This window comes from Humulus lupulus, chromosome 8 (assembly GCF_963169125.1).
Source record: "Humulus lupulus chromosome 8, drHumLupu1.1, whole genome shotgun sequence".
Classification (NCBI taxonomy): domain Eukaryota; kingdom Viridiplantae; phylum Streptophyta; class Magnoliopsida; order Rosales; family Cannabaceae; genus Humulus; species Humulus lupulus.
The window spans coordinates 170717610-170737868 of NC_084800.1; the positions used below are offsets into that span (position 1 = coordinate 170717610).

The following is a 20259-nucleotide window of genomic DNA, read 5'->3' on the forward strand; positions in this document are numbered from 1 at the left end:
GCTGCTATTACAGGATGAAAATCTTTAAATAGCCTAATTATTAGTACATATTTTTCCGTTGATCTTAACATTATTTGCTTAGCCTCTTGAAGGCCACCTATCTCTCGGTGGAACAAGAGCAATCTTCGAATGATCGTTTCTAGTGCTCCTACGGTATTTCTTGGCTCCCTTATTCTTTTAAAGCCTTAATGGCTCGGATATCTTGGTAGGATAAAGCTCCGTTCATACTTAACTGAAAACATAAACACTAAAGTTGTTAGCTATACACATAAGCAACATAACTAGTAACTTACATACTTACTTGGCAGTCAGATTCGGAGCTTTGAGCATGTGTATCGAGGAGAACTTCATGCGAAGGAACCGTTGCTCTGATACCAACTGTAAAGACCCAACTATTCTAGACTCTTGGACCATTAACGAAACTATACATACAAATTCTTACTAAAACTTACATTTGCAAAAATACCATAATTTTATTAGAAAACTTATAGAAATAAGAGTTACTTACATAAATACCAAAAAGGATATGGGATCCCATTGTTTAAAAAAAAAAAAAACATAACATGATTTATAAAATAAAAGGATTACATAGTAAGTGCGGAAAATACATATAAAGACCATAAATAAATGACTACATCCTCGAAATCGAACTCTTGACTCCTTGACTCCATTCATCATCGATACACAATCTCCAAGCGTCCACGAATGAGCCTAATGCCCAGTAAGGAAAATCTAACATATAGTTCATAAACATAAATTTCATACTAAACATAAAGACATATCATAACACTTATTACATACACATACTATAATGGCCATTATTACTTGGGGTCCCATAGACTAAACAAGTCATATGCCCATGAGATTAGTGGGGTCCTACTAGCTAAGTAGGTCATATGCCCATAAGCTATTTGGGGTCTTGTTAGTCATATGGGTCATATGCCCAAGCCTACATACATACATACATATCATAACACATTTAATAACATAAAACATAAGATAACATATAGAACATATAACATATGCATTTCTATCCTATTTTCCTTACCAAAGTTACCGGGATATGTGGACAGTGCTGGGACTTTGGAACACTCCTAATAATCATTATGAAAAAGAGTGAGTCTAATGAAGAAAAAGAGATGAAAAGGAATGGGAAGACTAAACCATTGAGAAACATACTTACCAAAACTTATGTGCTCAAGAACATAGATTTCCTAACAAAAATAAAGATTAAGGTTAGAGGCTGAGTAGAAGACTATGAGAACTTAAAAGAACAAATACAGAATTGAACTAGAGTTTTGGGTTACCTTGAAGACTTGTAAGACCAATCTACACCTCAAACCGAAATACTCTAAAACCTTACTTCCCAAGGTGTTTGATAAGCTTATGATTCCCAAACCCAGGTGTTCATACTCTCACACTCATTTAGCACTTGCAGCCTCTGAACTTAGAGCAAAAGATGAATAATGGCTGGGTACTAGGTCCTATTTATAGAGTTTAGGAATGAAAGGATCTTGATTTTACTTGAATAAAAATAATAGCTTTTTAGGTGAAAAATATTTGAATAATCGTTCAGCAGAGGCTGAAGACTCGTTCAAAAAGATGCTGGACTTATCAAGAGGTTGAATGGTTGAATGGAAAATGAATTCAAAACATTTCAAAATACACTGAAGGAGGTGATATATCGCCCCCTGTAGGCGATATATCGCCTGGGCCAGTATGCCCGAGGCTGTCGTGCATCGTCTCGTGTTTTCCGTATCTACGTGCTGCGATATATCGCCCTTTATAGCTGCGATATATCGGCACAGGCTGATTAATTAAACACGAAATTACACGTTTTTAGCTAAGTTTGAATGGAGTAAACAGCCTTCACTAAGCCCTCAACGTATTCAAAGCTGCTGACTGACCTTATAGCATTCAAACTTTTACCCTTATTAAATTAAATCCTTAAAATACTTAATCCTTAATCACCCATTCATAACATGTGCTTAAAATCCTAGTGGTCCTTATCTAAACCTTATAGTATAATAAATATTATCCTTAATATCAGTCATATAATCAAACCTTAGGTTAACATTAATATTCTTAAACTATAGGTTAAACTTAGAAAATCTAAAAGTACTACTATGAGTGTCCAAATAATTCCCGGTCTGAACCAAAAATCCACAGTTACAAAGATAATACTATACATACTATAATACTACTATCTAACTAGCTAAGTAAAGTACTTGGACTCTACACTAAGGTTTAATTTATTTAAACACATGATTTACTTATTTTATTTAAAAGACATTTTCTTCTCAATTAAACCAAAAATTCAAGCAAGTATTTTATTTATTCAAACCCACATAATTTAATTAAAACCATATTTCTCTCACAAAATATATAAAATAACTGCATGTTTTTATTTAGGAAGAAACCTCATTAACATATTAAACATCACTCTTTTTGTTGTCTTGGTTTTTCTTAAAATATGCATTTTAAGTCATAGCTTGCTTTTTCACCAATTAATTCTCAAATTACCAATTTCGAGTCAACAAAATTCAGCAAGCATAAATCCACCTAGAGTACTAACTAATACTTAAATTCCTTTACAACAATTTAACCAATTAACTTAACATGGTTTTACATTTTATGCATTTTAATATGATAATTTACCATGCAGATTAATCAACACAAAAATAAAAAACACTCTAAACCCTACCATACCCATGAGGACGAAACCCACATAGCATTATCTTCAAAAATATTACAAATAGACATATCAAAGTAAATGACTTTTAAAATAACATCAAGAAGCAACCAAAAATTTATTTATTCAATTTGAAACACCTAGGCCAAAACCTATAGCATGTTTTCATTCCAAAGCACAACAATTGATAAAATAAATCAATTCAAATAAACATCAACAATCAAAACCAATTGTGACCCTATGCTGAAATCTACATGATCAAAAATCTCAAATTCTTTTTTGCATTTTTATATGAATATTTAAGAGACAGCATTAACATAAAATAGGCCTAAAAAAAATTAAGCCCTAGCATGTATCTATTAACGCCCTTGCATACTATTACATAAATAATTAGATTCGAATTGATCATGGAAACATAAACATAAGATCTCATTAAATAAATATATCATGTACTTACAAGGATGCCCATCTCTATAGAAACTCATTTATAGGATCTACTCTCACAAAGCCCGCATGCATAACCTTTTTTTTTCTTCATTTTTCTAGGGATTTAAGAAAAAAAGGCATAGAGAACTATTATCAACACATGTAAGAAGAAAATAATCAAGACAACAACCATCATTAAATCAATAGGATAAACAAGAATCAAAATAACAAATAACAAGAATAAGGCTAGGGATCCACTACCTCCTTTGATAGAAATAAAAAATAACCCTCAAAGTTGATCAACGCTTATTTCCTCCTTTTATACTAATAATAAATACATAAATAAGAGTGACATTAAGTACAGAAAACTAATGCATGCTCACCATGAAATCATGCACATTCACAAATAAGTGCTCAAGTGTGTCTCTACTGAACATGCCCCTTAGTGCACCCAACGAAAACCTAAGAAAGCTTTTAAAATAGAATAATTAAATAAAACAAATAAAAAAATTGAATTCACATAATTTCTACCAAATAATTTAAACAATAAAAAATAATTTCCTAACACTTAACAATTAATAATAAAATAAAGCACAAAATTAAAAAAAAAATGTTGCGCTACATATTACCTAAGAAAAAGTTTGGATTAGACTACTTACTTGTTCTAGTAGATCAATTCAGCAAAATGGAGGTCCTTGTTCCATGCAAGAAGATTGTTAGATTAGGAGGTGCGAAGTTATTCTTCCAACATGTTTTGAAACATTTTGGCCTTCCAACATCGATTATATGAGATAGAGATAGTCGTTTCTTAGGGTACTTTTGGCAGTCTTTGAGGGGAATGATGGATACTTGGTTGAAGCGTAGTACTGCTTTTCATCCACAGACTGATGGACAAACAAAAGTTGTGAACCAGACTATGGTACATCTATTAAGATGATATAATTCCAAGCATCCAAAACACTGTGATGAAGTTCTTCCATACTTGCAATTCTCTTTTAACCGAGCAATTCATGGTTCCACACTGAAATCTCCCTTCGAGGTTTGTTTGGGTTACTTACCCCAAAATCCTTTTGATATGGCATTCAAAACTAATGACAAACCACTAATTGGAAAGGAAGATGACAAACATGTTCAAGCTCATAAATTTCTCGAACGAGTTAGAAAGATTCACTGAGAAGTTGAAACACAACTACAATGCTCCCAACAACGATATAAAAATCGGCATGACAAACATCGTAAGGCTTGTAACTTTAAAGAAGGTTACTTCATACAGTTGCACCATGGGAAAGATCAGTTAACTGGAGAAGGTAAGAAGCTCAATCCTATTAGATATGGACCATTAAAAACTATAAGAAAATTAGTGATAATGCCTTTAAGCTTTATCTACCACCATATATGCGTATGTACTCTATCATTAATGCCAAGAATTTAAAACTCTTTCAACCTCTCTATTGGATAATGATTTTGATGAGTACACTCATCTTCCTTCCATTGATGACTTGAAGATAGAGCGAGATCCCTTATATGAGGATTGTAAATTGGAGCTAAAGTTTCGTTAAACTCGACATGGAAAGTAAGAATTTTTTCTTTTTGTATTAGCAAAAAAGGTCAACTTCACAACAAATATAAGTGGTATATAATGGCTAAGGAAACTACGAAGTTTCCGAATTTAAACATCCCTTAAGCAAAAGCTCAAGGTTCCTAAAAAGGGGAGGTGACACTACAACAAAGACCCGTTTCAATAACACATCATTATAAGACTATTGAAAAAGTACTATAATATATATAAAATAAATGTGCTAAAGAAAGTAAAATTAAATTAAAAATGAGGCAATTGAAAAAAGGAAAAAGTGGTAAATGAAATGTGTTATATTCTTTTTCTCTCTTATACGCAATACAATTTCTTTTACTCTCTCTCTCTCTCTCACATTTTCCTCCTGCCCTCTCTAATCAATTTTCCTAAACCCTAGTTGAAAAAAATTGGTAAATACTGAACCTTGAACACCACCACCTTTTTCCAACGCAACGTCCTACAAGAGCCTCAATGAATGGAAGGAGCCTCTCAGTCACCAACTTTTCAAGCTCTTTGATGAACTAAAGTTGTGGGACAAACCTAGCCATTTTCTTTGTCCATTTATCTTTCTCTCTAGTTAGATACATTGTGAGGTATTTTATATTTAAAATCATAAGAACACAATATATTAACCTTCGGGGTCTTCTTTGGGACATAATGTAGATTTTGGCTCCATAAGCCTCTGAGCACTTCCCAGCCTTAGAACTATCCTACAAAGTTAGTGTCTCTTCAATCTCTCTCTCTCTATATATATATATCATTGTATTATCTTTTTTCTCTATAACCTTGTGGGAATTTTTTTTCCTCTGTATCCATGCTTTTTGGACGAGGTGAATGTCAAGCCACTCTTTCTCATTCCTCATTAAATAATGGCCAAAGTCTCTATGATGTGTGTCTCTCTCTTTCCTCTTCTCTTTAGATCTATCTCACTCTCTTCTTCTTTGTCCCTATTCTCTTTGTTTTGGAGAAATCCTTTGGTAGGTCTTGCTTCTATCTGTTTGGTCAGAAAGTAAGCAACAAGGTAATTTTTTTCTCTATCTATGTTTGTTCTAAACTTAAAAAAGAAGAAGAAAGGAATGGACACTTTCGGAAAAGTAGGGTGTTTTATAGTTGATTTATAAATGTTATATATTTATGTACTTAAATGTTTTGAATTTAAAAAAAAAAAGGAATGACCACTATAAAAAAATATATAAAATTTTATAGTAGATTTAAGAAAGTTATATGTATGTGTGCGATATGAAAAATGTAAATGTCTTTTATTTATTTTTATCTAAGAAACGTATTTTGATTTCTCAATGCTATGAACTAATTAAAAATTTATACATTATATATAGATTACAGTTTATGCAATCAGGGTGTTTTCATGAATGCTTCAATAACGAAGGACTCAGTAGATTTGTGTTGTTTATTATGTGTGTGTGATAGATTGTTTTTTTCTTCATTATTTATATATTTGCATAAATTTATCTGTAAGACATGATCTTTATTAATGAAATCAAAGCAATTAAGTCTTGGTGTAGGCTATATGCAATTAAATTCAAGTTAAATTTATGTCTCATGTCATATATAGGCTATTCTGTATACTCTATAGTTTCACAAAATTAAATTCATTTTTGTTGTAAATCAAAGCATATTCATTCATGATACCATTATTGAACTTCTGAAAAAGCTTTAGAGATTATTTTTTTAATGGTCATTGAATACATGAGGTGTTCCTGTTATTTAGTATTTTAATTTATATTAGACTAAGAATAAACTTAGTTGCATGAGTGATCTTTTTGAAAGTATTTTTAAGTTATCATAGGTTTCTTACATTTTGTGGTGTATCTCTCTGTTCAGAGATAGAGTTCATCTCTTCATCCAATAGGGTTTTTATTTTTGTCTTAAATTTCTAATATATATATATTTTAGTTTTTCTTTGTTGTCGCCTGATCTGAAAGGTGCTATTTGCAATCTATATATATATTTATCTGAATTTTGTGGCAAGATCTAGGCCTATAAAATATTTATTCTAGCTTGTCTTCTTTTTATTTATGTAAATATATCTCAAGCCTATAAATAGGGCTTAGTTGACCTGAGTGATGTGGTTATTTCTAGAATAAAGGGATCTAGAGAATGCAAGAGTGAGAGAGACCTCAGTGGGAATGCTAATAGATTGGGGCACTAAATGCATTTTTATTAGATTGAATTAAGCTATTAACAACTTCTACTACAGATGTAGGTAAATTGAAGATATTACCTCAGTTGATTTGCAGTGCATTTAATTTATTACTTTGTTGTTCTTATTATTCTTGACTTCCTTGTATCGATTCTTTGAATCTTGCAGGTCATGGGAAAGTTTCAATATTTTATATCATAAAGATTCATTTAATTCCCTTATCAATGTGTGAGAGTTCAGTTTCAATTGCTTATTGTGTTTTGTTTTAATAAAAAGTTCAGAACTAAAAAATACTTAGGAATGAAAGAGGAGAATAAAATCAACACGCACAATATGAGAGTATCATAAACACATACTCACTCTTTTATAATAATCATCAAATAACTAAATTTAATTAATAAATATATATCCTTTAACTATTGTATGAAGCAGTTTCTTTGTTTTTCTTTATTATTTAACAATGACTAGTGAAAAGATGAAAGACACATTTTACTTTCTAGGCCTAAATTTATTGTAGTTGATATCTTTTTTAATTAACTGATATGGCTACATTCATTTTTTTTATTTCTTGTGACAGGGAAGAAACAAAAAAATGAACATGATTCTAATCAAGGTGGTAATGGGTTTGAATCCTACTTGTCTAAGTGCCTACGGAGCATCACCATCCGTATGAACTTTATAGTTTTCTATGCATTACTATGTCATTGATAAATTAATATTATTTTTATGTTAATTTTCTTTTGTTATGTTTATATGAGACAACTTTTTGTTTTGGACTAGTTTCTTGTTCAACCTCATTTAGGAATGGTTTATATATATATATATATAAATTATGCCTTCTTCTACCATTACTACAAACAATGCAGGTGTCACATATATATAGCCTAAACCTTTCCCTGTTATATGAAGAACTTTGTTATATCTATAACTAATTAGCTCACAAGAAGCACATACGTCAGCATGTGTCAGCATGTGTACTTGGGTGAAAAAAATGTTAAAAAGATTGAGTTCTCTAAAAGATATAGAGGAATTTTCCAATTTATACTAGTTTTGGTTGGGCTTAGGCTTGTGACATATATTTAAAATGTATTATTGATGTTTTTTAAGAACTGATTTGGCCTCATGCTTTACATATTGGAAGACAACTTGTTCTTTTTTGTATAGAATTATGATACTATTTTATTATATTTAACAATAATTTCTACTTTGTTTGTTGGGCTAAAAGAGTTTGTTTTTATTAATAACTAGTTAAGCTTTTACAATGAAAATATATACTTTATATTTATGATTTATTTCATTCAGAAGCTTGTTGATGATGATTGATACAAATAGTTTTACCAAAAAAAGCTTCTCTTATTAAGTGGTATGATTTCTTTTTTTTTTTTTTTCTCTGTCTGTCTGTCTATATATATATATATATATATATATATAAAACAAGTATGTATGTATATATTCTGTGACATGATGATAGAGATAGTGTTACCAAGATGATGAGGTTGAAAACCACATATCCTTTTTCATTGATTTGCTACTGATAAGAAAACTTTAGTTGCTCTATTTTTTAATTGTAATGTTGATTTGATAACTCTAATATTTGGAGCTAAAGGTCTATTTGTTTTTACTTGAGTGTTAAATGTCCAATATATTTTGGCTCTTATTTTGCTTCTTGCTGCTCATTCCTTGCTTATGTGTGTAAATATATATATATATATATATATATAGATTTATAAATAGATATTGACTCTTGTGATAGTGAGTTGTGGCTATTCCTACTGTTATTCCATCATTCGATTTAAACATTTTACTGTATAAATGAATTCAAGTATTTTCCTTTGTTTCGTTAGATAAGCTCTGTATAGAAAGAAAAGAAAGAAAAAATAATAGAAATGTCAATATATATCAGTACATATAGCTATTTAAGTATATATTTGATAATGATTCATGAACTATAAGAGAGGTTCATACCTTTATCTATAAGTGACTGCAGTCAAAAAATTTGAAGCACTAACAAATTTTGTTTCATACTACTTATTACTTATTAGGAGTTTTTATTTTTCTAGTTACTGCACTTGTTAAAAGAGGTACTTTTGAATCTATATATAAATATAAATGAGGTATATTATTGTTGGCTCTTATTGCTCTATGGACTAGATCACTTTGACCACAAAAAACTATTCTAAAAACTTGAACATGTAATTGAGCTTAGCCGCGTTATCCTAGGACCTAACTTACATGTGTATACACATATAAGAGCAATGTGAACGTGGTCAAAGATTATTATGAGTAAATGTATTGATGAAATAGTTTATACTTTGGGTTGTGGACAAGATATATATGATATGAAATTACTATTTTTCATTCAACTTTGACTTGTATTACTTATTTTGATAATGTAATCACTGTTTAGCTAATTGTACCATTTTTGCAATGTGCGGGTCTGATGGGATTGTCTTTCTTTGGAGCAAAAGTAGACACCAGTTGTAGTTAAAGTCTCTTTGAAGTCAAATAATTTATTTCTCTAACTTTGTACACTTCTTACATATTCATTAATGGTAGAATTCTCATTGAGCATAATTTGTTTTGTCATATGATTTTACAATTCTAACAATAAAAATTTATTCATATTATCTTCTTTTGCTTCAAGGATAATTTTTTGTCTTCATCTTTTTGAAAAAAAATTATGTAAACTTATTCGTACGACATTAATTGAAACTTTTATAAATTTTCTAATAATGTGAAAAAAATGTATTATCATATAATTATGATTAAAATTGTGTTATGTAATTTATTTTATTTAATGCAGAAAATGTGTTATTGTAAGATATTCCATAAATACTACTCCATAAGTAGCAAAATATTTTATATAAACTATTATAAATGATATAATGAAATACTTATCTATTTATTAAAATAACAAAACAAAAGTGTTATCGAATGATAAGTAATTATACTTCTCTATAACAATGGAAATGTGTTATGCAAAATGGTCTGACTTACCATAATAACACTTTTCTTAAGACATCAAAAAGTGTTATGGTATGTATTTGATAATACTTTTTCATTATTGTAGAAATGGGTTTTTGGTGTAGTGATCTAGGAGGATCTTTATCAATAATTAATTATATATATAAATGTTATCCAAAAAATTGGCATTGATGACGTGGGAAGATATCCCTGGACACGTGGCTGACATCTGGAGGAACTCCGCTAGTGTATCAACCAGAAGGTACATTATAAGTAGGAGGCGGCCCAGTCTTTCCTGCGACCAGTCTGGTCGATGGTTCCGCATACAACATAATGTTACAATAAAGATCTTTGTAAATCCCGAAATTAACTCACACAATCTCCTGAGTATCCGATTATTCAGGAGAGAATATCTGTAACAATCTCGTGTAATCCCCCTTGAGCCTATAAATAGAGAAACATAGCTCAAGGAAGGGACCTTTTTGCTTTCGAATTATTTGATACTAGAGTAATTCTACCCGAAATATTGTATTGTTCTTCAGAGGTTAGTGAAACTCATTGAACCCTTGTTCTTTGATCACTCCTTTGATTCTCACATCAATAACAATCTAAGTGGACGTAGGTCATTACACTACAAGAAATCTGATCTTTACCTACCAATATTTTACCTACCAATATATATTGGTAGGGAAAGTAATGTTTTGCCTACCAATATTTATTGGTAGATAATATTAGTAGGTAAATGCTAGTCCATTATATTATATTTCTGAACAGATCTTTATCTACCAATAATATCAGTAGGTAATGATCTTTACCTACATATATTACGGAGGGAAATTTTTTTAACCATTCCCGCTCAATTTTCCCCCCATTTTTTATTTTCATTATATTATTTTATTATTATAAATGCTTATTTGGAAACTTATGTGGAGTAAATAATATGATGTGTACACATTGTATAACATGTGGCATGCCACGTGTGTACATAGTTAGAAAAAATATAAATAAAATATATTTATTTATTAATTAAATAAGAAAATTTTAATTAAAAAAAACAGACCTAAAATTCAGATTGGGGCTTTAGGGATTAGGGTTCATTTCTTTCTTATTCTTCCTCTCAGCCGCACCTCTCAATCTCCCTCACATCTAACCTCTCAGCTCCTTCTCTCTCCCTCTCTCTGTCACACCCTTTTCTCTTGCAGGTGGCTGGCGCGGGAGGCTCGATGGAGACTGCGACGGGGCTCTACGCGAACCAGACCCCAAAACTTCAGGTGAGCCTTCTCCTTGACGTGAACCAGACCCCAAAAGATTTAGGCTACCCTTTTCCCTATGCGAACCAGGCCCCAAAAGCTTCAGGCCACCCTTCTCCTTGCGCGAACCATGCTCGTTCAGGCCACCCTTTAACAACAAAACTTCCCGTGAACACAACTGTCGACGCCGAACCTTGGGCGACCGAGAGAGATTCTAGGTTTGTGGTATCACTGAAACTTGCTACTTTTTTTTGGTGTTCTATTATTTGTTTTTTCCTTTTCGGCAACCAATAGCAGTTGATTTCTATTATGCAATTGGGTTTGTGTTGTTTGTCTTGTTTTGTTCATTGTTTGTGTTTCAAGTTTCAGTTTTTGAATTTAGGGGAATTGAAATATATATCTTTTTTACTCATTCTTGGATTTGATTGATTTAAGTTAAAGTAATTGATTGAAATGGATTATACTAGTATAAGTTTTGCTCTTGGTGAAGACCTAAATTTCAGTTTGAACCAAACTAAAAGCAGATGCTCTGCTTTTCTTGCAAATATCGACGAACATAGCTCTGTTACTGTAACATTCCTTGGTCAAAAATATAATTTACCACCTTGGTCAGTTAGTATTTTACCAGATTGTAGAAACACAGTGTTCAACTCTGCAAAGGTAGGTGTTTCTATTCCTGTGCATTGGCTATTAATGAATGGGCATTAACCATTTCTTGCCCTATACTTTGTACAGGGTTTGCCTACGCATCAATGCACTATTACCTATATAACCTATCTGATGCTAATCTATTTATTTGAGGACGAGTGTTAATAATTCTACTATATGAATATTTTATACGAATTAAAACAACGTAATGAATAATAACTCCATGCTTGAAGAGAAAATAAAAAAGGGCCTATATCTTTAGAACTGCTAAGTCTGACTCTCAATTTTTATTCAGACACGTCAACACGTATTTTTCAGTTATCACCTAATTTTAGTAGTTTCATTTTTTCTTTTTCCCACTCGACCGTTTGATGATATGTTTGGATGGTGAGATTAAAGGTGAGATGTTAGTCTAATGTTAGTCTGTCTGTCTCTCTTCTTTATACAATGATGTATTGAAATTAGTTGATACTGACTTTATATTCTAATTACTTTAGTAAGATTAGTGAGAATTTAACATGGGGTTAAAATACATAATTAGCATGTGAATAGGGAAACTTAACAAAGTGAAAAATGAAAACGATTTTTTTCCATAGAGCAGCTACATAATCAAGAGGAGGAAAAGTGGCCTAGAAAGATTTGTCGAATTGAAGGTAGGTGATGGAAGAATGGTGAGATTTTGAGAGGATGTTTTTCCTGAATTAGCCAGATTATCTTCAAAGAGAACAGCTACAATATAGCATTTTCAGAAATTTGATGAAATGAGAGGCAACAACTCGGACTGGAACTTTCATTTTATAAGAAATCTAAATGATAGAGAAGTCCCTGTATTTATAGAGGTACTGTTCATGTTGGGAAGGAGAAGCATTTGTAGTTATATGCAAGATAGGAGAGTGTGGTTGGGTGATAGATCTGAAGAATTTTCTTGCAAGTCTATTTTTGAAAGTCAGATAATTCTATTTGGTTTTTCCCTTTGGCAATTTTTTTTTTTTGGAAAAGTCCTCAGTTCTATCAAAATTTAAGAGGCTTTGTCCTGTTGCTGTCTTTGGGGTGTCTAATGTACATGGGACATTACAAAAAAGACCTTTCCAGGCTTTATGGCTGGAAAGAAATAGAAGGATTTTCAAAGAAGTTGAGATTATGGGATAAAATCAGATATTGGGTAGCATTTTGATCATATAATGTAAACGAGTTTAAGGGCATTTTGTTCGCTGACCTAGTTAGGGACTGGAATTAGTTTTTGTAATTTCCTTTAGTTTTGTGTTTGATGTTGGCGTGTTTTGACTCACACTGTTCTTGTATTATTATTTCCTTATTAATACAGGTTTATGTTTCTTTAAAAATAAATAGAGCTGCTACAGTATCTGGAATCATTGATATTGTTTCACTACATTGAGCTATATCATACTAGGTTGAGCGACACACTAGGGAAATTGTTTGCATATATAAGTAGAACATGAGATCAAACTACCAATTAGTATGTGTAATTGTCTTGGTGGCAGCTTATTTTTTTTTCCTTTTTAAACTATTTTCTATCATCTAAAATTTATTGAAAGCATGAGAAGAGCTCTCTTCCTGGAATATACCTAGGTGCTGAACTCATTTGCAGAGTTTTTTTCTTTAAAGTTGACTTGACACTGTGACACATATTTGAATATATGTTTTAGTTAATGTATTGTGTAAACCTCATAGAACTGAACAAGATGATGGTATATGGGTTATCTTAGTTTCTCTGGTAAATCAATTTATCATTAGTGCTGGAGCTTCTAAATTTATTTTCATTCAAGCATTTATGAAATTATAAGGTAATTGCATCTCTCTTCCCAGTCTGGTCTTAGTTTTTTAAAATTTTAGCTGTCCTACATCCCAAATTTTTGAAACATGGTCTCGGTTCTTGATGTATACTAATTAATTGATTCTCAGCATGCTTCATGTCTTTTGTTTACTTGACAATATGGGAATGTTAGTGATTTTAGCCCAGCTTTTCTCTCAAGTGTTTTTTCTTTTTCTTTCCACGCTTGAGTAGGTTGCAACACAAACTTCAGTCAAATCAGTAGTCTAGTTTGCTTCTTTCTTCAGATATCTCTTTGAGCCAACAATTTGGGACTAAGAATAACAGTGTCTATGTCACAAAATCCTGGATGACCGTTAAAGAGCCAATTGGTGTATGGAGTGACGATATTTTTACAGTTCATGGTATATTGGAGCATTTAAATGTGACAAAGGACTATTCTGATTATCTATGGTATATATCCAGGTAAATATTTATTGTTGTTAAGGCCATGGTGACTAAGACTACTTACTAGTTTATATTGAGAAGTATTCTTATAACAATCTTGAATTTTTTTTCTTTCTTCTTTATCTTCTCTCTCCTTTTCCCCTTGGTTATGTAGATGTCAACTTGTTTTTCATTTTTTTCCTTTTCCTGTTTGGTAGACAATAACTAGTAATTGACTGGGAATTAGAGTGACAACTTTTTCCTCCAATTATTCATTTATTTCATTACTTGTTCATTTAGCTATCAAATTCAATCAAGTTGCTTGCTTTCAATTTTGCAGCTAAATGTCATTCGCGACATACTTAATTTGGACGTTTGCTTTGTCCATTGATGTAGCTTGTATTGTTTTGGTCCATGCACCTCTTTTTTCTGTGAAGATAGACTAAACCTAATGATTCTCCTAGGTTCCAGCATAACTTACAATATGAAGTAATTTGACATTGAAAATATTGAAGGGGCTCTGCATTTCTACTTCTACAAATTTTGTTGCCATTTTTCAGTGCATAGCCTAAAGATCTTTGTATTAAATAATTATGTGTAGAATTACTATGTATTTATTAAATTATGGAGTAATACTAGTATACTACCAATTCTATATAGAAGAGAGTCTTGTTAATACCTATTCAATGCTCTTTCAAAATGTAGAATATATATTTTAGACGAGGATATATCATTTTGGGAGGAGAATAATATTGGTCCAGCAGTTAAAATTGATAGTATGCATTATATTATGATAATATGGTGCCTTTTATTAATATACATTCTAGCTCTTTGGTGAGGTGATAAATGTCCTGCTGCTAAATGATTCAGAGAACTTGAGAATAACCATTTGAAGCTTTTGATGGAGTTAAGGGTTCTTATGCATTGATTTCAGAGGTTTTTCTGTCCAGATACTATTTGCATCAATATCCTGTTTGTGTACAAAAGTTGTATTATTTTTTTCAAAGGGTTCTTTTGATTTGAACTTGCAAATTCCCATTTGAAGAGAAGGGTTTTTAAACTTTTTATACATTGATTTCAAAGGTTGCTCTGCTTGACAAACTATTTTCATCGTTATCATGTCTCTGCATAAATTTATTCATTTTGATGGAGGAGCAATGATACTGATCTTATTAGTAGATTTTCTGGCCAGCTTGTTTGGGTTTTTATGTATGTGACTTCATCTATACACATCTCTGGTACAAGTACATACTGATACTATATAACTGCATTATTTTCTTGGAACTCATATATATCTATATTGAACTCTTTTGTTACCAGTTCACATACTTTCTACTTTGGATTTTCATGATTGTAATTATCTCAAATATATATAGCATTTGCAGTCTTTCTGAGCATGTATTACATTGATCTCATATAGAAGTAGATTATACTTGGTTGATGTTGTTTACATTACGACCTTTTTGTTTGGTTACTGATATATAAGCTATTGCAACTTTCTGAAGTGAAGGCACTGTGATAGGCCGTTGGGTGAAGGTTTTCCAGCCTGTACATTTTGTCAAAGGATATAATGATCTAGTGTTCTTATCTCAAACAGTTGGCCTGCAGGTAGATTCAACAAGTTCCAAGCCAATGTTTTAATTTCTTTGTGAATCTTTCTCATAGTTTTCTTATCAGTTTTAATGGTACATTATGTATGAGTCATCATCATCATCATCATCATTAATGGATGATATGTTGTGTATTACTGTAGATAGCCTCTGAAAGATTATGCCTTAAAATGCTTACAGTTGAAAATCCATACAGCCAACCAAGGCTTAACTTTTTCCCAGATAACTCCCGTGTCCTCTTCTCCTTCATTGAAAATTTTATTTCTTTCTAATCATATACTGCCTAATGGTACTCTTTATAGAAGTTCCAAGTACATATGACATTTTATTGTCACTTGTTATCTTATATTTATATGGTGCATCTAATCTATGATACAGAATTATGGTGCATTCTTGGAGAAAGACGGAGCAGGGTTTAGAGGGCAAGTTAAACTTACTGGATTTCAAAATGGGGATATAGACCTCTCAAAGTCTTTATGGACCTACCAGGTGTGTTCAATTTCAAGGTTTCATTTCCTTTGTGTTGGCTGTGAAAGTAAAAGTTGTTGGCTCCCTTTAATATATTTTTGTTTTCTCCCTTTTGCATGATTTGCTAGTCAGTTAAATGGTGTTGCACCTAAATTCACTTTTTATCCAGGTAGATAATGGTATCTAGTAGACATCTCTCAATAAAAGTCGATGTTTTGTTTCAAAAAAGACGAAAAAAAATTGTATTTGAATTTTTTAGGCAAAAATTCTAGACACCCTTTAATAAGTTATCATTATTTGATATATTTAAGGTTGGGATTTTAAAGTGGATTTCGTATTGTTTAACATGGTTCTAGGTTGGGCTCAAGGGAGAATTCTTGAAGATATATGCTGCAGAAGAAAATGAAAAGGCAGGGTGGACTGATTTAACTCCAGATGCTGATCCATCGATATTAAGAGAGTCGCCATCTATTTCAGTTCGGTTGTCACAAGATGATTCTTAGTTTATTTACATTAATTTACTAAGGAATGAACTTTATGAAGTTTTTTTTATTTTGGTAGGGGTAACCTTAAAATGATAACTTTATGATTTATTTTAGTATTGAAAATTATAAAGAATTTTAGCATTAAACATTTTATTATTGAATGGTTTTTTTCTAGTTTATTTCTAATATAGAACATTTACAAATAACTGTTATTATTTTTTACCTACACATAACCATTAAATTTGAACAAAATATAAATTGTGTAACAAACCAATAAAATAATGCTATGTGGGCTAATAAAATGATACCACGTAGGATGCCGCATATGATGCCATGCAGAATGCCACGTAGGATGCCATGTAGGATGCCACGTCATCAGACACGTAAAACTACAAAAATCATGTCAGCATACACGTAGGATGCCATGTCATCAAACATGTCATCTGATGACTCATTAATTGATTTATAACTTAGTAGGGTCCACTGATTCTTTTACCTATCAGTGTTAATAAGTGTAGGTAAAGACTCTTTCCCCACTAACTTTTACCTACCAATCTCTACCAATTCAATATTGGTAGGTAAACCATATTACCCACCATTAGGCTAGTTTTACCTACACTTACAATTGGTAGGTAAAGACCCCATTTTCTTGTAGTGTTACCAGATCCTGGGGCCGAACCACTATAAAACATCGTGTTCTTATTATTTTTGTCATTCGATTCTGTTCAACGCATTCATTCACATCAAGCATATTTTGACTCCGTGTCAGTTGTCCAAAATTTGGGTCAACAATAAATAATATACTAATACTTCTTATATATATACTTAATTATATATGTATAATATAGAGTTACTTATTATATATATATATATATAATCCATATAATCAATCTACACTATATAACCCATTAGTTAATAATGGTTTAATTTATTATATATAAATTATTAAATGGTTATAAACCATCTAAAGTTAATAGATTCTAATTAATATAATTATATATAAATGAGTAAATATGTATAAACCATCGATGTTAATGGTTTAAAGCTATTTACTTTATATTTTGTATTCTCTTTTTATTAATTACAAATATATATATAATTTTTAGTATGTAAATTGAAATGAATGGAAAAAGAATTTTCTTAAGCTTTAACATTGTTGACCCTTGATTTGGTCAACGACACGAAGTCAAGTAAAACGATAAAAACAAGATGAATTCAAGCCAAAAAGATAAATGACACCAAAGTTTTATAGTGGTTCGCCCCCAAGTAATGGTAATAACCTACGTCCACTTAGTGTTCTTATTAATGTAGAATCCCAACAACTTTGATCAATGAAGTAGGGTTCACGAGTTTCATAAGCTTGGAGATGAATATAATTTTTGGCAGATAAAAACACTATCTTTTTCTCTAATAATTCCAAAAAGAAAGGAAGCCCCCTCTCTTGAGCCCTTTGAGTCTTATTTATAGGATCAAGGAGTTCTTTTTGGGCCGATGGGCCTTAATTACATTTAATACAAGCGCATCTAAACAATAATGGAAATCACAATTATTACATAAATGTGAAATTACATATCTTTAGAAAATATCTGAAATGCTGCGACCAGACTGATCACCCATAAAATATGCCGCCTTCTGAGTGAATTCTCTTCTGGTCGATGGTCGAACAGATTGTACTCACTTAAACGGTCAAGTGTATCCCACGTGCATGTTAATTTTTCCACATCATCAGGTAAATCTTATGGGTAAAAATTTTCCCCCCAAGTTTATTTTACTGTGGCCAGCATATAATAAACTTAATCGACCAACTTTCCGTCTGACTTGTCACGTCTATCAGCACCTTTTCGAAAATGTAAATAATCATGACTGTTGCAGTATCCCAAAAATATTTCGACAGCTAACATGAATTCCCACGCATCGAAAGCTTACCCCCATCATTACCTCTTTAACTGCGCCACGATCACTATAAACAAATCACTTTCCCACTTTTTACCTTTTACCAAATCCCTCTCTCTCAAGAACTCAGAAGAACTCTCACGGGCAACCCAGAAAACTTTGGTAATCTGAGACGTGTTCGACCAACCCCGACCAATGACACCTGTCACTCCTTTGCAATCTGCAATACAAGTAAGCTTTTGAACTCCTTGTTTCTGTTATACAATTAAAAATGAATTTCACGAGTTTTCTTGTGTGAGTTTTTGAATGTTCTTGAGAAATTTTTTTGGGGTAATCGGGCTCATATGCAGAAAGATGATAGGATATGAGTTTTAAGTAATAAAAATATTAAGTGAGGCTTATAAATCGGTGTGGGAAGTAGGAATACTATTTTAGGGCCCAAAAATCGAAGCAAAAATTCGATATTTATGCTTTCGGAAAAATCTGGGTTTTTCCCACCTGTTTTTGGAGTCGAAAAGTTTTTCTGAAAAAACTTTTTACTTCCACTTTTTAATTTGTTTTTCCAAACTACTAGCATGTTTAGATTGTTTATATTAGAAAGCTGCTGGTCGTATAAAATCTTAACTTTTAGACACGAGCTACGTTATCCTCAAATTTTTTCATCTACTTATTGGTCGTAGATTCTCACTCCTCTTTATTCTTCTTAGATCTTCATGCACGATCCTTGGGGAGGTGAGAAGCCAATAGAAGACGACCTTCTTGCGCTGATAATCGAGGACCAAGAACAACCGTCAGTTTTGTTCCCTAAATTCCCATCTTCACAGCAAAACCCTCCGACCAGCCCTCCAACTAGTTAGCCTAACATGGGTCGCGTGAAATACACTGCCCGTAGAAAAAAGAAAACAACCAACTCTCCTTCTGACCAGCCTATAACTTGCGCCGAGGACCCTTCAACTAATCCGTAGCCTGTAAACATTGTACTACCCGACATTCAACCCAAAGCAAGGCCTCGCGACAACCCTCGAGCAGAAGACAAAGTTAAGTGGTATCTTACACCCGCTAGTGTCATATCAGCTAGGACGGTGAAAAAATATCTCAGGAAGTACGCCCTTCATGGGATTACATTAGTTAAGCATACACCCGACCAAAGGGAAAACTTGCCTGGAGGTGCCTTCAGTGCCTGGTCGAGGTTTCATATCAAGGCATGGGCAATCCTGCCCTTGCACGACTACTTCTGAGGGGTAGCCAACTACTTAGAGGTCGCCCCTTTCCAAATAACACCCAACGAATATAGAGTGCTATCAACACTCCATATCCTTTACCACCACAAAAAAAGGCATGTGCCAACACTCCACGAGATCAATTACCTCTTTGATCTCAAATCTAACCCCAACCAGATAGTATAGGGTTCTTCATTTTCTGCCACCAGGAAACTGGTTGAATATTCCTGAGTGATGTTACCCATAAGTCCAATGTGGGAAAATATTTCTAGGAGTACTTCCTCACGATAAACCTGGTCGCTGACAATGTGGCCTTCACGCAAAGAGGTAAATTTCTAAATTTTTGGTCGTGTGTATTCTTATCGATTTTTCCTTCACTATCCTTACAGCATTAGTGTTGTATCTAGGCCCATGGTACTGACCAGACCCCACTCCGAAGATGGAGATCAGGGTTGCAGCACTGGCCAACATGACGAACTTCGAAAAAAGCGTTAAGGAGCTGGTTACTGAAAGCAACCTTACGTTGGTAGGCCTTCTGGCACCTCGCTAGGAAGTGAGGGAGTCCACCCCGGGGAGTACAACCGGTGAGGGTACCGGACCAGAAATCCCCGAGTAGCAGCAAGATGTGTGACAATCTCAAAGGCAACGACC

General features: G+C 32.5%; 1 protein-coding gene across 1 annotated transcript; it reads left to right on the forward strand.

Annotated features, from left to right (window-relative positions):
* The first annotated feature begins 13770 nt into the window (after nucleotides 1-13770).
* On the forward strand, nucleotides 13771-16647 carry LOC133798660 (beta-galactosidase 9-like). The gene is made up of 4 exons (XM_062237092.1): nucleotides 13771-13971; nucleotides 15438-15540; nucleotides 15921-16031; nucleotides 16367-16647. Exons 1-4 carry the CDS (start codon nucleotides 13856-13858, stop codon nucleotides 16511-16513), a joined length of 477 nt encoding a protein of 158 aa, XP_062093076.1. The 5' UTR covers nucleotides 13771-13855; the 3' UTR covers nucleotides 16514-16647.
* The last annotated feature ends 3612 nt before the right edge of the window (nucleotides 16648-20259 follow it).